Source organism: Pseudophryne corroboree, chromosome 2 (genome assembly GCF_028390025.1).
Source record: "Pseudophryne corroboree isolate aPseCor3 chromosome 2, aPseCor3.hap2, whole genome shotgun sequence".
Lineage (NCBI taxonomy): Eukaryota > Metazoa > Chordata > Amphibia > Anura > Myobatrachidae > Pseudophryne > Pseudophryne corroboree.
The window spans coordinates 1,027,363,567-1,027,381,009 of NC_086445.1; the positions used below are offsets into that span (position 1 = coordinate 1,027,363,567).

The following is a 17,443-nucleotide window of genomic DNA, read 5'->3' on the forward strand; positions in this document are numbered from 1 at the left end:
TAAACAAGGATGGTAGTGGTGGTGGTGGTGGTGGTGGGGGGGGGGGGTCACAAGTACCAGGACTGGGTCTGCTGTAGGGGTCCACCCAGGGCCATCTTAACAGCCCTGGGCAAAGCAATATACAGGGACACCTATCCACTCATTCTCAGGACTAGATGGGGAAAAAATCAGAAATTACCCCTCCTGCTGTACCGTGCTTTCCATACATTGAATGGCCTGATTGGTGGATAGCTCCAACCATCCACAAATCAGTATGCAGACAGCCATTCACTGTCTGGCTGCAGGCTGGGGGGCAAGTAGAGAATGCTTCGGAGCAGAGCAGCCGGGCAGTTTTCTCTACCTGCCTCCCCAGAAGCTGCAGTAGCACCAGCCCATGGGGCAGGCAGATGCCTCCTTGCCCAGCCCGCTCCTATTTGAAGGCCCCTACAATTGTGGGGCCCTGGGCAGCTAGAACACACAGGAGTGCATTATATATAGCTTGAACAAAAAATCCATACTACACCAAGGCCATCAATTTCTCGTGGCACTCATGGTGGCAGTTACTGTAATATCCCCTGTTGCAATGTGTTTACGAGGAAGGGGTGGGGCTTGTGCTAACAGTAGGCCTCATATGGCAAAAGCGTTTTGCAGCAGGTAAATTCCCCCAGGAGAATCGGCTGCCCTGGTGTTTGCCCGGAAAGTCTCTCCCTAATTCAGGAGACTCCCAGACTTTCCGCCAACCATTGTCTGACACTGCTAAGAGTATCTGTAGGGATTAAAACAAAACTCTGTTACCTTGATTTGCAAAGTGTGGGCTTTATATTTATGAAGAGTCTCCTTATAGAAATAGCGAATGTCTCATTAGCGCAACAAATGTTGACGGACATCCACTGCGGAAGTCTACGGTTCGTAGTCAGATTCTAAATAATTTATCTAGTTCTCAAATACGCAGTACAAATGAAAAGAAGGAAATCAACAGAGTCATATAATCAACTTAGCTAGTGATATATAAAACACCAGGCAAAAATAAAACGTGTTTGCATGAGGAGCTCTACATAGCACACATCCGGACAGTTGGCTATTGGATCGGTCTCCTGCAATAAATCGTATTACGCTAATGATACAGCATTTTGTCATTGCTGGCTTACTTCTCAAAAGGATGAGGTAGCGGCTGGTTGGGTGCTGGTGCCACAGTGTTAGGAGAAGTGCCCAAGGAAGGACAATGAGCAGCGTTGTGAGAAGGTTCCGTCTCCTCGGCATGCTGTTGCGATGGTCCATGCCAGTTCATTTCTTTACCTGGATGGGGGTGAAAATGGGATGTTATATTAAGTACATTCTATTCAATGTGTATTTTATGCATTTATCAGTGACAGGCCACCTGCCTTCCGTCGCTGCTATCTCCAGCTATTTAGTAAGTGGGCGGAATTCCCAGGGCAGTTTTGTTTTTGCCACTGAAAAGAGTTTCTATATTCATTTACGAAAGTATAATCTCTTGACTTGAGGTAGCAGGATTTACAGACTTGATAGGAAAATAATGAGTATATATTTGTTTGATGTGTTTATTACCAAAAAGGACTCATCTGGACTTATCCATTGTTTCATGGGTTTTTGTTTTTTGGGTCCTCCCTATTTGTGTTCCCTGTGAAAACGTAAACGTGGCCATGGACACAAGAGGCCCCTAAATGGTCAATGTCTCTTATACCCCTTTCACATCGCAAAAATAACCCGGTATCGACCCGGCATATTGCCGGATCGACACGGGTCTTTGTGTCATGTGAGAGGGGTCTTGGAGAATTCCCGGGTCGCCTGACCCGGTAATTCAACACCCGGGTAATAAGAAGGGTTATTCCCACGTTGAATACCGGGGCAGTGGCAGTGTAAACGGATACGGGACCCATTTACTACATAGGGAGAGGCGGCGTGGAGATGAACTCATATCCCAGCGCCGCCTCCGTCCCTGTTGCTGGCTCCGCCCCCCACCACTATGGCTCCAATGCCAGACCCGTTTCCAATTCCCGGGTAGGATCCGGCATTGGAGATGTGAAAGGGGTATTATAGTAATGTCTTGCTGTCTTGTGACATCACAAACAGAAATGTATGACACAGGTTTGTACGGGTTGGGTATGCGTGACCGGTGGTCAGCATACATCCACGGGTATCCTGGCAGCGGAATGCCGGCGAGGCAGGGGTGGTGGTGGGCTTGAGCGCAGAAATCCCTTGTGGGTGCGGTGGCGACTCTATGGGTGACTCGAGTGGGAAAATAATCCCTGTTGGTTGGACCATCGGGATTCTTAGGGGGCGGGCTGAAGGGGGAGTTGTTGTGACCGGCGGTCTCCTGACCGCCGGTCACATACTGTAACTACATCCCGTTTGTACAACACCAATTATGAGGGGTAATTCAGATCAGATCACAGCAGCAAATTTGTTAGCAGTTGGGCTAAACCATGTGCACTGCAAGGGGGGGGGGGGCAGATATAACATGTGCAGAGACAGTTAGGTTTGGGTGGGTTATATTGTTTCTGAGCAGGGTAAATACAGGCTGCTTTATTTTTACACTGCAATTTAGATTTCAGTTTGAACACACCCCACCCAAATCTAACTCTCCCTGCACATGTTACATCTGCCCCCCCTGCACTGCACATGGTTTTGCCCAACTTCTAACAAATTTGCTGCTGTGGTTAACTCTGAATTAGGCCCCATGTTACCTAGTAGATGTTAGGGTCTCCTGCCCTGTGCTGCCACGTCGTCATGGCAACCGGGAGACAAGTGCTAGTGGAGTAACCTGAGCGCAGCTGATACTCCGGTTCGGGTCTTTTGCTGTGCAGTGGTTACAGGCTTTGTGCACGGCAGGGGATCCGGTGCTGGTTTTTGTGCTCACAGTCTGTGAGGTCTAAGTGGGGCGTGGACAGCACCTGCTATATAAACCCTCTTCTCAGGTTAAGCAGATGCTGCTGAATCTTTGTTGGTTAGTCAGTTCCTGAAAGTTAGCCAGTACTGTGTAACTTTGTATTTGTTTGTTGCTTACTGCAAATAGGCCTTGGGATTTGGTACTACACTCTGCCAATCCAGACCTAGCAGTAAGACTGGAGTCAGTCGTTTAACTTGCTGGGGTTCTTTTGCTACTCTGTGAACTTAGCAAGTTTGCGGCTGTATTCTCAGACTTGCCTGCCAAAATCCTTTCTCACTGTGCAAGGTGTTTAGGTGTCAGTTTAGTGGCAGTAAGCTGAACCAGTGCACTGCAAGTAAGGACTAGGATTGTGGAGACTCTCCTTGGGGTATATTTACTAAGGTCCCGATTTTGACCGAGATGCCGTTTTTTCTTCAAAGTGTCATCTCGGTCATTTACTAAACTCAAATCTCGGCAGTGATGAGGGCATTCGTATTTTTTTGGAAGTCCAGGAAAAAAAATACGAATGAATACACCATCGGTCAAATACGCCAGCAAATTAGCAGTACTCGGTCATTTACTAAAAAGTGCAAATCTCAATAGAGCAAAACACTGCCGTGAAAAATTACAAATCGTAAAAAAGTGCTAAAAAAAAACAGACCTGCTTTTTTGAGCCGTGATTGTATAGGCATGCACGGATCCATGAGATCCGTGCATGTATATCAGTGGGAAGGGGTGGGAAAGTGTTAATTTTAACAAAAAAAATTGCGTGGGGTCCCCCCTCCTAAGCATAACCAGCCTCGGGCTCTTTGAGCCGATCCTGGTTGCAGAAATATGGGGAAAAAATGGACAGGGGTTCCCCCATATTTAAGCAACCAGCATCGGGCTCTGCGCCTGGTTCCAAAAATATGGGGGACAAAAAGCGTAGGGGTCCCCCGTATTTTTGAAACCAGCACCGGGCTCCACTAGCTGGACAGATAATGCCACAGCCGGGGGTCACTTTTATACAGTGCCCTGCGGCCGTGGCATCAAATATCCAGCTAGTCACCCCTGGCCGGGGTACCCTGGGGGAGTGGGAACCCCTTCAATCAAGGGGTCCCCCCCCCAGCCACCCAAGGGCCAGGGGTGAAGCCCGAGGCTGTCCCCCCCATCCAATGGGCTGCGGATGGGGGGCTAATAGCCATTGTTTGAAGTAATGAATATTGTTTTTAGTAGCAGTACTACAAGGCCCAGCAAGCCTCCCCCGCAAGCTGGTACTTGGAGAACCACAAGTACCAGCCTGCAGGCGGAAAAACGGGCCCGCTGGTACCTGTAGAACTACTACTAAAAAAATCCCCCAAAAAAGGCAAAACACACACACCTTGAAAGTAAAGTTTTAATACATCCATCCACACAAACATATACACATACTTACCTTATGTTCACACGCAGGTCGGTCCTCTTCTCCAGTAGAATCCATGGTGTACCTGTTGAAAAAATTATACTCACCAAATCCAGGGTTGAAGGCTCCTCGGATAATCCAGTTGTAATCCACGTACTTGAAAAAAATAAAAAAACGCAGACCCGACCTCGCACTGAAAGGGGCCCCATGTTTTCACATGGGACCCCTTTCCCTGAATGCCAGAAACCCACTCTGACTTCTGTCTAAGTGGGTTTCTTCCGCCAATCAGGGAGCGCCACGTTGTGGCACCCTCCTGATCGGCTGTGTGCTCCTGTACTGACTAACAAGCGGCACACGGCAGTGTTACAATGTAGCGCCTATGTGCTCCATTGTAACCAATGGTGGGAACTTTCTGCTCAGCGGTTGACCGAGAGTGACCTCACCGCTGAGCAGAAAGTTCCCACCATTGGTTAGAATGGAGCGCATAGGCGCTACATTGTAACACTGCCGTGTGCCGCCTGTCAGTCACTACAGGAGCACACAGCCGATCAGGAGGGTGCCACAACGTGGCGCTCCCTGATTGGCGGAAGAAACCCACTTAGACAGAAGTCAGAGTGGGTTTCTGGCATTCGGGGAAAGGGGTCCCATGTGAAAACATGGGGCCCCTTTCAGTGCGAGGTCGGGTCTGCGTTTTTTTTTTTTTTTCAAGTACGTGGATTACAACTGGATTATCCGAGGAGCCTTCAACCCTGGATTTGGTGAGTATAATTTTTTCAACAGGTACACCATGGATTCTACTGGAGAAGAGGACCGACCTGCGTGTGAACATAAGGTAAGTATGTGTATATGTTTGTGTGGATGGATGTATTAAAACTTTACTTTCAAGGTGTGTGTGTTTTGTCTTTTTGGGGGGATTTTTTTAGTAGTAGTTCTACAGGTACCAGCGGGCCCATTTTTCCGCCTGCAGGCTGGTACTTGTGGTTCTCCAAGTACCAGCTTGCGGGGGAGGCTTGCTGGGCCTTGTAGTACTGCTACTAAAAACAATATTCATTACTTCAAACAATGGTTATCAGACCCCCATCCGCAGCCCATTGGATGGGGGGGACAGCCTCGGGCTTCAACCCTGGCCCTTGGGTGGCTGGGGGGGGTCCCCTTGATTGAAGGGGTTCCCACTCCCCCAGGGTACCCCGGCCAGGGGTGACTAGCTGGATATTTGATGCCACGGCCGCAGGGCACTGAAAAAGTGACCCCCGGCTGTGGCATTATCTGTCCAGCTAGTGGAGCCCGGTGCTGGTTTCAAAAATACGGGGGACCCCTACGCTTTTTGTCCCCCGTATTTTTGGAACCAGGACCAGAGCCCGATGCTGGTTGCTTAAATATGGGGGAACCCCTGTCCATTTTTTCCCCATATTTCTGCAACCAGGATCGGCTCAAAGAGCCCGAGGCTGGTTTGCCTTAGGAGGGGGGACCCCACGCAATTTTTTTTTAACATTTAAACTTTTTTTTTTAACAAGGTGCACAATGAAGCCCAGCACGGATCTCTCAGATCCGGCCGAGATTCATTGTATTAAAGTCGGCAGTGTTTTACAATTCACTCACGTAAAACACTGCCAAAAAACCGAATGACATCGACATCGGAAAACCCGAAAAGGCAAAATACGGCAGCTTAGTAAATTAGTCGTAATCAATTCAAAAAGTTGCAATTTTACACTTTCGATGTCATTCGTGATTGAACTTTGACCTTTTTCTGAAAATTACGAATGTTAGTAAATATACCCCCTTGTGTCTATTATTCCATCTCTGACCAAGGAGTTTACTGCCACACCCGTTGGTAACCCTTTAGGGTTTTGCTGTTGCCCTTAGCAACAGCATTTCGGGTTCTCTACGTATTAAAACACAACATCTCGCTTCTTTCCATCTGAGCATTCCTAATACTAGGGAGACACCCAGTTTCTTAGCCTCTGGGCTTCTCTGTTCACTTTGTGTTTATTTTGTTACCCTATCACCTTCTGTGTACGTAATGTCATATTCCCCAGTCTGTCTGTGAGTTCATTTGTTTTGCATCCCTCTCCGTTCAGACACCAGTACATTCCTGCAGGCACTGGTGTGCATAACAGTAGACTGCAAGTCAATCATCCGAGATGGATGAAGGTTTTTTTTTTTGTTTTTTTTCCCCTCGCTTTTCCCGAGGAATTCAAGAGGCTTCACCAAACATTTTTTTTTTTCAATCTATATGTCTGCTAACAAATGGACTGGATGTCTGCTAGATAGTTACTGTAGAATGCAAACATTTTGGTAGTTTCAGGTATATAATTTTGCTTAGTAGTAACGGGACTGTGACATATATCCATGTACTTGGTTCATTTTTCATTAAAAGTTTGTGTCTTTATAACATTTCTCGTCAGGTCTGGTAATTACATACATTACACAAGTTAGATTGCTGTTACACTCTACTTAGTAATAATTAGATTTGGACTCAGTTAAGCGGCCACTTCATTCTTTGAACTTGACTTTGATATTACAATGTACCGTATATGGTGGAATATAAAATTCTTATATCAGCAGAATATGGTCAAACAAACTATAAAATCTCAATATTACACTTTTTGATTCGTTATAAAAACCAGGCCAAGTTCTCCCCAGGGAACGTAGAACATTTTATCTTATGTCTTTAATGTTTGCTGGTCTATTTATTTATAAAGAGAAGTGATAGCTCACACATCAGAAATTCACCCATCTGTAACTGCCGCTTTAAAATACTAATTTATAAAATATATTTGGAAGAACTGAAATGGAAACGAGATGGCGTAAAATTATATTCTCATTTGAGGGGAGATGTATCAACTCTAAACAAGACAAGTGAGGATGTTGACCATATCAAATCAGCTTCTAGCAGTCCTTTATCAAGTACATTCTGTAAAATAATAGCTCAAAGCTGCTTGATTGCTATGGGCAGGGCCGGTTTAAGGTCCACTTGTGCCTGGAGCTGAAAATGTTCAACGGCCTATACTGAGAAGGGAAGGGGCTGTGACCAGTGCTGTGTGGGTGTGGTCAGTGATATGTGGGTGTGTCCAGTGATTTGCGGGTGTGGTGAGCGCTGTCTGGGTGTGACCAGTGTTGTGTGGGCATGACCAGTGCTTTGTGGGTGTGGCCTGTAAGGTGTGACCTGTGAGGTTTGGGTGTGGCCAGTTCTGTGTGGGGGTGTAAGACCCCTACACTATCAGGCCCTTTGTATCCCTAAATAAATAAAATAGAAAATTTACAGAGTTTTGAGAAAAAATAGAATTACAATTTTAATACTTACGACCTATGGCCGACCATGTGGGTCGCATATGTACTAGGCCTGGACAGTGGTAAAGTGGACTGAGATAAAGTACCAGCCAATCAGCTCCTGCCATGTTACAGGCTATATTTGAAAACTGAAAGGAGCTGGTTGATTGGTACTTTATCTCTGCCTACTGCTTCACTGTCCAAGGCTTAGTACATCTGCCCCTCTCTCTTGTCGCTCTCACAATTCGTCATAGACATAAATTAGGCAAAATCAAGTATTATGTCCAGGGAGAGATAGAAATGTCTTCTGTTGTTTTCACAATGCACTTTTCCAGCCAGACCTGTCTTTCTATAACAGTAGGAAGCTTCTGATTTACAGAGGCAGATCCAGAACCTGGAGGTGGACATCAGAGGGGGAAATGTAACCGTCTCCAGAGAAAAAGTGAATATATTGGCCACAGGAACCAATCAGATTCCAGCTATCATGTATCTAGTACAGCCTGAAAAATGAAAACTAGGATCTTATTGGTTGCAACAGGCAATACTGTACCTCCACCTGTCCTCTTTAGAAGGTTTGATACATCTACCCCTAAGAGTATTACTCAAAATTGTATGGGCTCCGTAATCATCTAAATTGTGGTTTATACGTGTCCTTTACTGTTAGCATGCTGCAGTCAGTGCATGTAATGTTCCCCACCTCTCTCTCATTAACACTCATGTATATTCATAGCTGCCAAGAGGATAGCTAACTAACTATATGGATTTCCAAGAAACTATACAGTAAATCTAACATGTCTAGTTATGAATCTTAATGTTGGACAGATTCACATGGAGGTGTTTTTAGTTATATTTATCTTGTAAGTTCATTAAAATTGGGTCTCTGTTAATTGGGGGAGTTGTAAAATTTCATTTTATTTTACATAAACTTTCTATCGGATGATATACTCACACTCCACTCACACGATCTTAACTAAATAAATAATGATGCGGACAACTGAGTCGGCGGTGAAGGGTCTCCGCATTTTATTTAAAGGGATTTCATTTTAGATTAATTTAAATAAACTAAAGCATGGTGGCGGTGGGAAAAGAACGGCCTAGCATAAGCAATAACTTTGAACTAACAACAATTCAAACAGGGGCTAACAGCCCACCTCGGGAAGGATGAGGCCTTCTGCTGCCATCCTTGCCTAAACGACTCGCAAGGTAAAGACCGACTGCACAACCCTTACGGGGACATAACCACCAAGCGATGAGGCCATCCGTCCACAGCGCCATCGACTTGAGGCATCAGCCCATCCACGGAGAAGCAAGGGTTCCCACCTGGACCGGCGGTTGCCCCTGCCTGAAACTGGAAGTCATGCCTAACAGAATCCACTGTGAACGGAACTGCCCCCTAGGGAAACAACCAAAAAATAAGAATTTACTTACCGATAATTCTATTTCTCGTAGTCCGTAGTGGATGCTGGGGACTCCGTCAGGACCATGGGGATTAGCGGCTCCGCAGGAGACAGGGCACAAAAGTAAAAGCTTTAGGATCAGGTGGTGTGCACTGGCTCCTCCCCCTATGACCCTCCTCCAAGCCTCAGTTAGGATACTGTGCCCGGACGAGCGTACACAATAAGGAAGGATTTTGAATCCCGGGTAAGACTCATACCAGCCACACCAATCACACTGTACAACCTGTGATCTGAACCCAGTTAACAGCATGATAACAGCGGAGCCTCTGAAAAGATGGCTCACAACAATAATAACCCGATTTTTGTAACAATAACTATGTACAAGTATTGCAGACAATCCGCACTTGGGATGGGCGCCCAGCATCCACTACGGACTACGAGAAATAGAATTATCGGTAAGTAAATTCTTATTTTCTCTGACGTCCTAAGTGGATGCTGGGGACTCCGTCAGGACCATGGGGATTATACCAAAGCTCCCAAACGGGCGGGAGAGTGCGAATGACTCTGCAGCACCGAATGAGAGAACTCCAGGTCCTCCTCAGTCAGGGTGTGCCCCTGACCAAGTATCAGCTCGGCAAAGTTGTAAAGCCGAGACCCCTCGGGCAGCCGCCCAAGATGAGCCCACCTTCCTTGTGGAATGGGCATTTACATATTTTGGCTGTGGCAGGCCTGCCACAGAATGTGCAAGCTGAATTGTACTACACATCCAACTAGCAATCGTCTGCTTAGAAGCAAGAGCACCCAGTTTGTTGGGTGCATACAGGATAACAGCAAGTCAGTTTTCCTGACTCCAGCCGTCCTGGAAACTATATTTTCAGGGCCCTGACAACATCTAGCAACTTGGAGTCCTCCAAGTCCCTAGTAGCCGCAGGTACCACAATAAGCTGGTTCGGATGAAACACTGACACCACCTTAGGGAGAAACTGGGGATGAGTCCGCAGCTCTGCCCTGTCCGAATGGACAATCAGATATGGGCTTTTTTGAGACAAACGCCGCCAATTCTGACACTCGCCTGGCCGAGGCCAGGGCCAACAGCATGGTCACTTTCCCTGAGATATTTCAAATCCACAGATTTGAGCGGTTTAAACCAATGTGATTTTAGGAATCCCAGAACTACGTTGAGATCCCACAGTGCCACTGGAGGCACAAAAGGGGGTTGTATATGCAGTACTCCCTTGACAAACTTCTGGACTTCAGGAACTGAAGCCAATTCTTTCTGGAAGAAAATCGACAGGGCCGAAATTTGAACCTTAATGGACCCCAATTTGAGGCCCATAGACACTCCTGTTTGCAGGAAATGCAGGAAACGACCGAGTTGAAATTTCTTCATGGGGCCTTCCTGGCCTCACACCACGCAACATATTTTCGCCACATGTGGTGATAATGTTGTGCGGTCACCTCCTTCCTGGCTTTGACCAGGGTAGGAATGACCTCTTCCGGAATGCCTTTTTCCCTTAGGATCCGGCGTTCAACCGCCATGCCGTCAAACGCAGCCGCGGTAAGTCTTGGAACAGACATGGTACTTGCTGAAGCAAGTCCCTTCTTAGCGGCAGAGGCCATGAGTCCTCTGTGAGCATCTCTTGAAGTTCCGGGTACCAAGTCCTTCTTGGCCAATCCGGAGCCACGAGTATAGTTCTTACTCCTCTACGTCTTATAATTCTCAATACCTTGGGTATGAGAAGCAGAGGAGGGAAGACATACACCGACTGGTACACCCACGGTGTTACCAGAACGTCCACAGCTATTGCCTGCGGGTCTTTTGACCTGGCGCAATACTTGTCCAGTTTTTTGTTCAGGCGGGACGCCATCATGTCCACCTTTGGTCTTTTCCAACGGTTCACAATCATGTGGAAGACTTCCCGATGAAGTCCCCACTCTCCCGGGTGGAGGTTGTGCCTGCTGAGGAAGTCTGCTTCCCAGTTGTCCACTCCCGGAATGAACACTGCTGACAGTGCTATCACATGATTTTCCGCCCAGCGAAAAATCCTTGCAGTTTCTGCCATTGCCCTCCTGCTTCTTGTGCCGCCCTGTCTGTTTACGTGGGCGACTGCCGTGATGTTGTCCCACTGGATCAATACCGGCTGACCTTGAAGCAGAGGTCTTGCTAAGCTTAGAGCATTGTAAATTGCCCTTAGCTCCAGTATATTTATGTGGAGAAAAATCTCCAGACTTGATCACACTCCCTGGAAATTTTTTCCCTGTGTGACTGCTCCCCAGCCTCTCAGGCTGGCCTCCGTGGTCACCAGCATCCAATCCTGAATGCCGAATCTGCGGCCCTCTAGAAGATGAGCACTCTGTAACCACCACAGGAGAGACCCCCTTGTCCTTGGAGATAGGGTTATCCGCTGATGCATCTGAAAATGCGATCCGGACCATTTGTCCAGCAGATCCCACTGAAAAGTTCTTGCGTGGAATCTGCCGAATGGAATCGCTTCGTAATAAGCCACCATTTTTCCCAGGACTCTTGTGCAATGATGCACTGACACTTTTCCTGGTTTTAGGAGGTTCCTGACTAGCTCGGATAACTCCCTGGCTTTCTCCTCCGGGAGAAACACCTTTTTCTTGACTGTGTCCAGAACCATCCCTAGGAACAGCAGACGTGTCGTCGGAAACGGCTGCGATTTTGGATATTTAGAATCCACCCGTGCTGTCGTAGAACTACTTGAGATAGTGCTACTCCGACTTCCAACTGTTCTCTGGACCTTGCCCTTATCAGGAGATCGTCCAAGTAAGGGATAATTAAGACGCCTTTTCTTTGAAGAAGAATCATCATTTCGGCCATTACTTTGGTAAAGACCCGGGGTGCCGTGGACAATCCAAACGGCAGCGTCTGAAACTGATAGTGACAGTTCCGTACCACGAACCTGAGGTACCCTTGGTGAGAAGGGCAATTTTGGGACATGGAGGTAAGCATCCTTGATGTCCAGGGACACCATATAGTCCCCTTCTTCCTGGTTCGCTATCACTGCTCTGAGTGACTCCATCTTGATTTGAACCTTTGTATGTAAGTGTTCAAAGATTTCCCATTTAGAATAGGTCTCACCGAGCCGTCTGGCTTCAGTACCACAATATAGTGTGGAATAATACCCCTTTCCTTGTTGTAGGAGGGGTACTTTGATTATCACCTGCTGGGAATACAGCTTGTGAATTGTTTCCAATACTGCCTCCCTGTCGGAGGAAGACGTTGGTAAAGCAGACATCAGGAGCCTGCGAGGGGGAGACGTCTCGAATTTCCAGTCTGTACCCCTGGGATACTACTTGTAGGATCCAGGGGTCCACTTGCGAGTGAGCCCACTACGCGCTGAAACTCTTGAGACGACCCCCCCACCGCACTTGAGTCCGCTTGTACGGCCCCAGCGTCATGCTGAGGACTTGGCAGAAGCTGTGGAGGGCTTCTGTTCCTGGGAATGGGCTGCCTGCTGCAGTCTTCTTCCCTTTCCTCTATCCCTGGGCAGATATGACTGGCCTTTTGCCCGCTTGCCCTTATGGGGACGAAATGACTGAGGCTGAAAAGACGGTGTCTTTTTCTGCTGAGATGTGATTTGGGGTAAAAAAGGTGGGTTTTCCAGCTGTTGCCGAGGCCACCAGGTCCGATGGACCGACCCCAAATAACTCCTCCCCTTTATACGGCAATACTTCCATGTGCCGTTTGGAATCTGCATCACCTGACCACTGTCGTGTCCATAAACATCTTCTGGCAGATATGGACATCGCACTTACTCTTGATGCCAGAGTGCAAATATCCCTCTGTGCATCTCGCATATATAGAAATGCATCCTTTAAATGCTCTATAGTCAATAAAATACTGTCCCTGTCAAGGGTATCAATATTTTCAGTCAGGGAATCCGACCAAGCCACCCCAGCGCTGCACATCCAGGCTGAGGCGATCGCTGGTCGCAGTATAACACCAGTATGTGTGTATATACCTTTTTAGGATATTTTCCAGCCTCTCAGCTGGCTCCTTGAGGGCGGCCCTATCTGGAGATGGTACCGCCACTTGTTTTGATAAGCGTGTGAGCGCCTTATCCACCCTAAAGGGTGTTTCCCAACGTGCCCTAACTTCTGGCGGGAAAGGGTATACCGCCAATAATTTTCTATCGGGGGAAACCCACGCATCATCACACACTTCATTTAATTTATCTGATTCAGGAAAAACTACAGGTAGTTTTTTCACACCCCACATAATACCCTTCTTGTGGTACTTGTAGTATCAGAAATATGTAACACCTCCTTCATTGCCCTTAACATGTAACGTGTGGCCCTAAAGGAAAATACGTTTGTTTCTTCACCGTCGACACTGGAGTCAGTGTCCGTGTCTGTGTCGACCGACTGAGGTAAATGAGCGTTTTACAGCCCCTGACGGTGTTTGAGACGCCTGGACAGGTACTAATTTGTTTGCCGGCCGTCTCATGTCGTCAACCGACCTTGCAGCGTGTTGACATTATCACGTAATTCCTTAAATAAGCCATCCATTCCGGTGTCGACTCCCTAGAGAGTGACATCACCATTTCAGGCAATTGCTCCGCCTCCTCACCAACATCGTCCTCATACATGTCGACACACACGTACCGACACACAGCACACACACAGGGAATGCTCTGATAGAGGACAGGACCCCACTAGCCCTTTGGGGAGACAGAGGGAGAGTTTGCCAGCACACACCAAAAACGCTATAATTATACAGGGACAACCTTTATATAAGTGTTTTTCCCTTATAGCATTTTAATATATATATACATATCGCCAAATAAGTGCCCCCCCCCTCTCTGTTTTAACCCTGTTTCTGTAGTGCAGTGCAGGGGAGAGCCTGGGAGCCTTCCCACCAGCATTTCTGTGAGGGAAAATGGCGCTGTGTGCTGAGGAGAATAGGCCCCGCCCCCTTTTCGGCGGGCTTCTTCTCCCGTTTTTCTGAGACCTGGCAGGGGTTAAATACATCCATATAGCCCTCAGGGGCTATATGTGATGTATTTTTAGCCAGAATAAGGTACTATCATTGCTGCCCAGGGCGCCCCCCCCAGCGCCCTGCACCCTCAGTGACCGCTGCTATGAAGTGTGCTGACAACAATGGCGCACAGCTGCAGTGCTGTGCGCTACCTTATGAAGACTGAAGAGTCTTCTGCCGCCGTTTCTGGACCTCTTCACTTTTCGGCATCTGCAAGGGGGGTCGGCGGCGCGGCTCCGGGACGAACCCCAGGGTGAGACCTGTGTTCCGACTCCCTCTGGAGCTAATGGTGTCCAGTAGCCTAAGAAGCCAATCCATCCTGCACGCAGGTGAGTTCACTTCTCTCCCCTAAGTCCCTCGTAGCAGTGAGCCTGTTGCCAGCAGGACTCACTGAAAATAAAAAAACTAACAAACTTTTACTCTAAGCAGCTCTTTAGGAGAGCCACCTAGATTGCACCCTTCTCGGCCGGGCACAAAAATCTAACTGAGGCTTGGAGGAGGGTCATAGGGGGAGGAGCCAGTGCACACCACCTGATCCTAAAGCTTTTACTTTTGTGCCCTGTCTCCTGCGGAGCCGCTAATCCCCATGGTCCTGACGGAGTCCCCAGCATCCACTTAGGACGTCAGAGAAATAATTATAAAACCACCAACAGCAGTTCTGACACCGGCCACCCTAAACAAAGCCGACACAACTGAACCATTAAACCTAACTACATAACTAACTACACCAGGGTAAACGTCCTGAAGAGAAGAGAGCCGCCACCTCCAAACCAACCAACGCAAGCCCACAGAACCTCCCATAACGACAGACAGGACCAATCAAAAACCAATCCATCTAAAACCAGTCCATCCTCACAGAAACGTAACCCCTAGGTGTCCGTTCAGAGTACAAGTGTACAGTCCTGGAGGTTTATGACAATCCAGTCATATATCATTCCCTCTGTGTTCTTTCTGCGTCCACTGATTATTATGTATATAAGTATATTGGTTGGCTGGTGAATAAGCAGATTATATTATGTGAAACGCGGATGAAGTGAGTATGGTGATGTAACCAAGTTTAGAGAGAGCTAAAGAAGCCAGAGATAAAGTACCAACCAATCAGCTCCTGTCATTTTTCAAACACAGCCTGTCACAAGGCAGTGAGTCGCTGATTGGTTAATACTTTAGCTCTCTCCAAGGTTTGAAACATATCTCCTGCTAATCCCATCACCACAGACCTCATTCCTCAGGTCTTTCCCTCAGATTTACAGCCACGGCAATATTGTAATCTGATTAGTTCAGCCTCAGCATTATAATTATCCCAGACGTTATGCGTCAGGAGAGATGAAAGGAATTAACGTCTTCCCCGCTGCAAGGTCTGACTCACCTGTTATTCACTTATTGTCACCCAGCACAGTCCAGAACATTTTAAATGGCAATTACGTAGTAATATTTCAGTCAATAATTGACTATATTTTTCTAGCCTTCAGACCAATTCCCCTACACTATTATCATGTCCAAAACAGCCACCGCATGTCACTTAGTACTAACGCCAACACACCCCATCCCCAGCAGTACAAATATGTAACAAAACGTACAAAATATATTAAATTACACATCACGTACAGGGACGTAACCCCAAAACCCCTTGATTTCTGATGCTCTTGATCCATTCGTATTTCACTTACCGCAAATCCTTGCCTGAGTACTATATACAGATAATGGGGCTGATTCGTGAGTTCTAGCAAATAGTGCAAGTGCAGCACCAAACATACACACATTTACATATCTCTGAGATCTTTCTCTGTGATCGTAAAATAGGGGTCATTCCGAGTTGATCGCTAGCGGCCGTTGTTCGCAGCGCAGCGATCAGGCAAAAAATCGTTACTTCTGCGCATGCGCATGGTACGCAGTGCGCACGCGCAAAGTACTTTCACACAAGCCGATGCAGTTTCACACAAGGTATAGCGACGCTTTTCAGTCGCACTGCTGATCGGTGAGTGATTGACAGGAAAGGGGCGTTTCTGGGTGGTAACTGACCGTTTTCCGGGATTGTGCTAAAAAACGTAAGCGTGTCAGGTAAAAACGCAGGCGTACCTGGGGAAACGGGGGAGTGGCTGGCCGAACGCAGGGCGTGTTTGTGACGTCAAAACAGGAACTAAACAGACTGAAGTGATCGCAAGGAAGGAGTAAGTCTGCAGCTACTCAGAAACTGCTTGGAAAAATTTCAGCACTATTCTGCTAACCTTTCGTTCGCACTTCTGCTAAGCTAAGATACACTCCCAGAGGGCGGCGGCTTAGCGTTTGCACTGCTGCTAAAAGCAGCTAGCGAGCGATCAACTCGGAATGAGGGCCCATGTGCGTTACTGGATGTCAACTGTGTGTACGACATAAGAGAGCGTTTCAGGGGGTGCATAGGCAGAGGTACGCTGTATTTATCATGTCAATACTGTATATCCAATTACTCTAGCGAAAACACAGCCCCTCTTTACACCTAGCCTGGTCCTTATGGCGGGGGAGGGTTATTGTGAAATGTGCACGCACAGCCAACAGCAAGCTGCTAAATACAGGGACTGCTAGAGAATCCGTGATTACACTGATTATCCTCCAATATTCCTGCTGTTAAATAGGAGACTGCTGTGATGACAGTTTCTGGAGAAAGTGCTTGTCGCTGCCTCAAACGTGGAACCTTTAAACGCACACCCATCAGCCATTACAAAAAATAATAATTTCTGTGCACACATGGAGCAACACCATATTAAGTCCCCACACAGTAATGACCCTGTCAACATATTAAGCCCCACACAGTAATGCCCCTGACACCATATTATGCCTCCACATTAATGCCCTTGCCACCATATTATGGCCACATAATAATTATGCAAGTACCTGCTTATTGTCAGGGATTCTGCTCATTGTCAGGGGGTTCCTTACTCCCGTCCCACCCTCCCCCTCCCAGTCGCCGCCGCTGTGGTTCTGCTGCTGTGGGTGTGCCGATTGCCGCCTTCCTGCTTCATGTTTCAATCTACTGTATTGAAAAACGTCCCTCCCAAAATGTCCTCCGCCTCAGAGGAAACAGTTATTAAAGATACTAGAGGGCTCCTCTAGTATCTTGAATAACTGTCTCCTCTGTGGTGGTGGACATTTTGGGAGGGACATTTTCAATACTGAGCTGCGGTAGGATGACGGGGACGGTGGTGGGTGGGCAGACAGTGGCATGAGCGGACCGGGCCCTCCCCTCTTTGTTAGAGAGGCCGGAACATCCCCCAGTACCCCTCTGATGGCGGCCCTGCCTACTTCGCATATTTCTCTAACGTCCTAGAGGATGCTGGGGACTCCGTAAGGACCATGGGGAATAGACGGGCTCCGCAGGAGATAGGGCACTTTAAGAAAGCTTTGGATTCTGGGTGTGCACTGGCTCCTCCCTCTATGTCCCTCCTCCAGGCCTCAGTTTTACACTGTGCCCAGAGGAAGATGGGTGCACTGCAGAGAGCTCTCCTGAGTTCTTTGCATTAGAAAGCATTTTTGTTTGGATTTTTCTATTTTTA

At 47.5% G+C, this 17,443-nt stretch overlaps 1 protein-coding gene across 3 annotated transcripts in view; it reads right to left on the bottom strand.

Moving 5' to 3' along the window:
- LOC135050330 (galactosylgalactosylxylosylprotein 3-beta-glucuronosyltransferase 1-like) overlaps positions 1-17,443 on the bottom strand; it is a 244,193-nt gene that overhangs the window by 103,665 nt on the left and 123,085 nt on the right. For all 3 annotated transcript variants that reach the window (XM_063956767.1, XM_063956765.1, XM_063956766.1), the window contains exon 2: positions 1,128-1,275. In XM_063956767.1, the coding sequence (XP_063812837.1) occupies positions 1,128-1,257 (130 nt within the window). In that variant the 5' untranslated portion in view covers positions 1,258-1,275. The remainder of the gene's footprint in view (positions 1-1,127; positions 1,276-17,443) is intronic.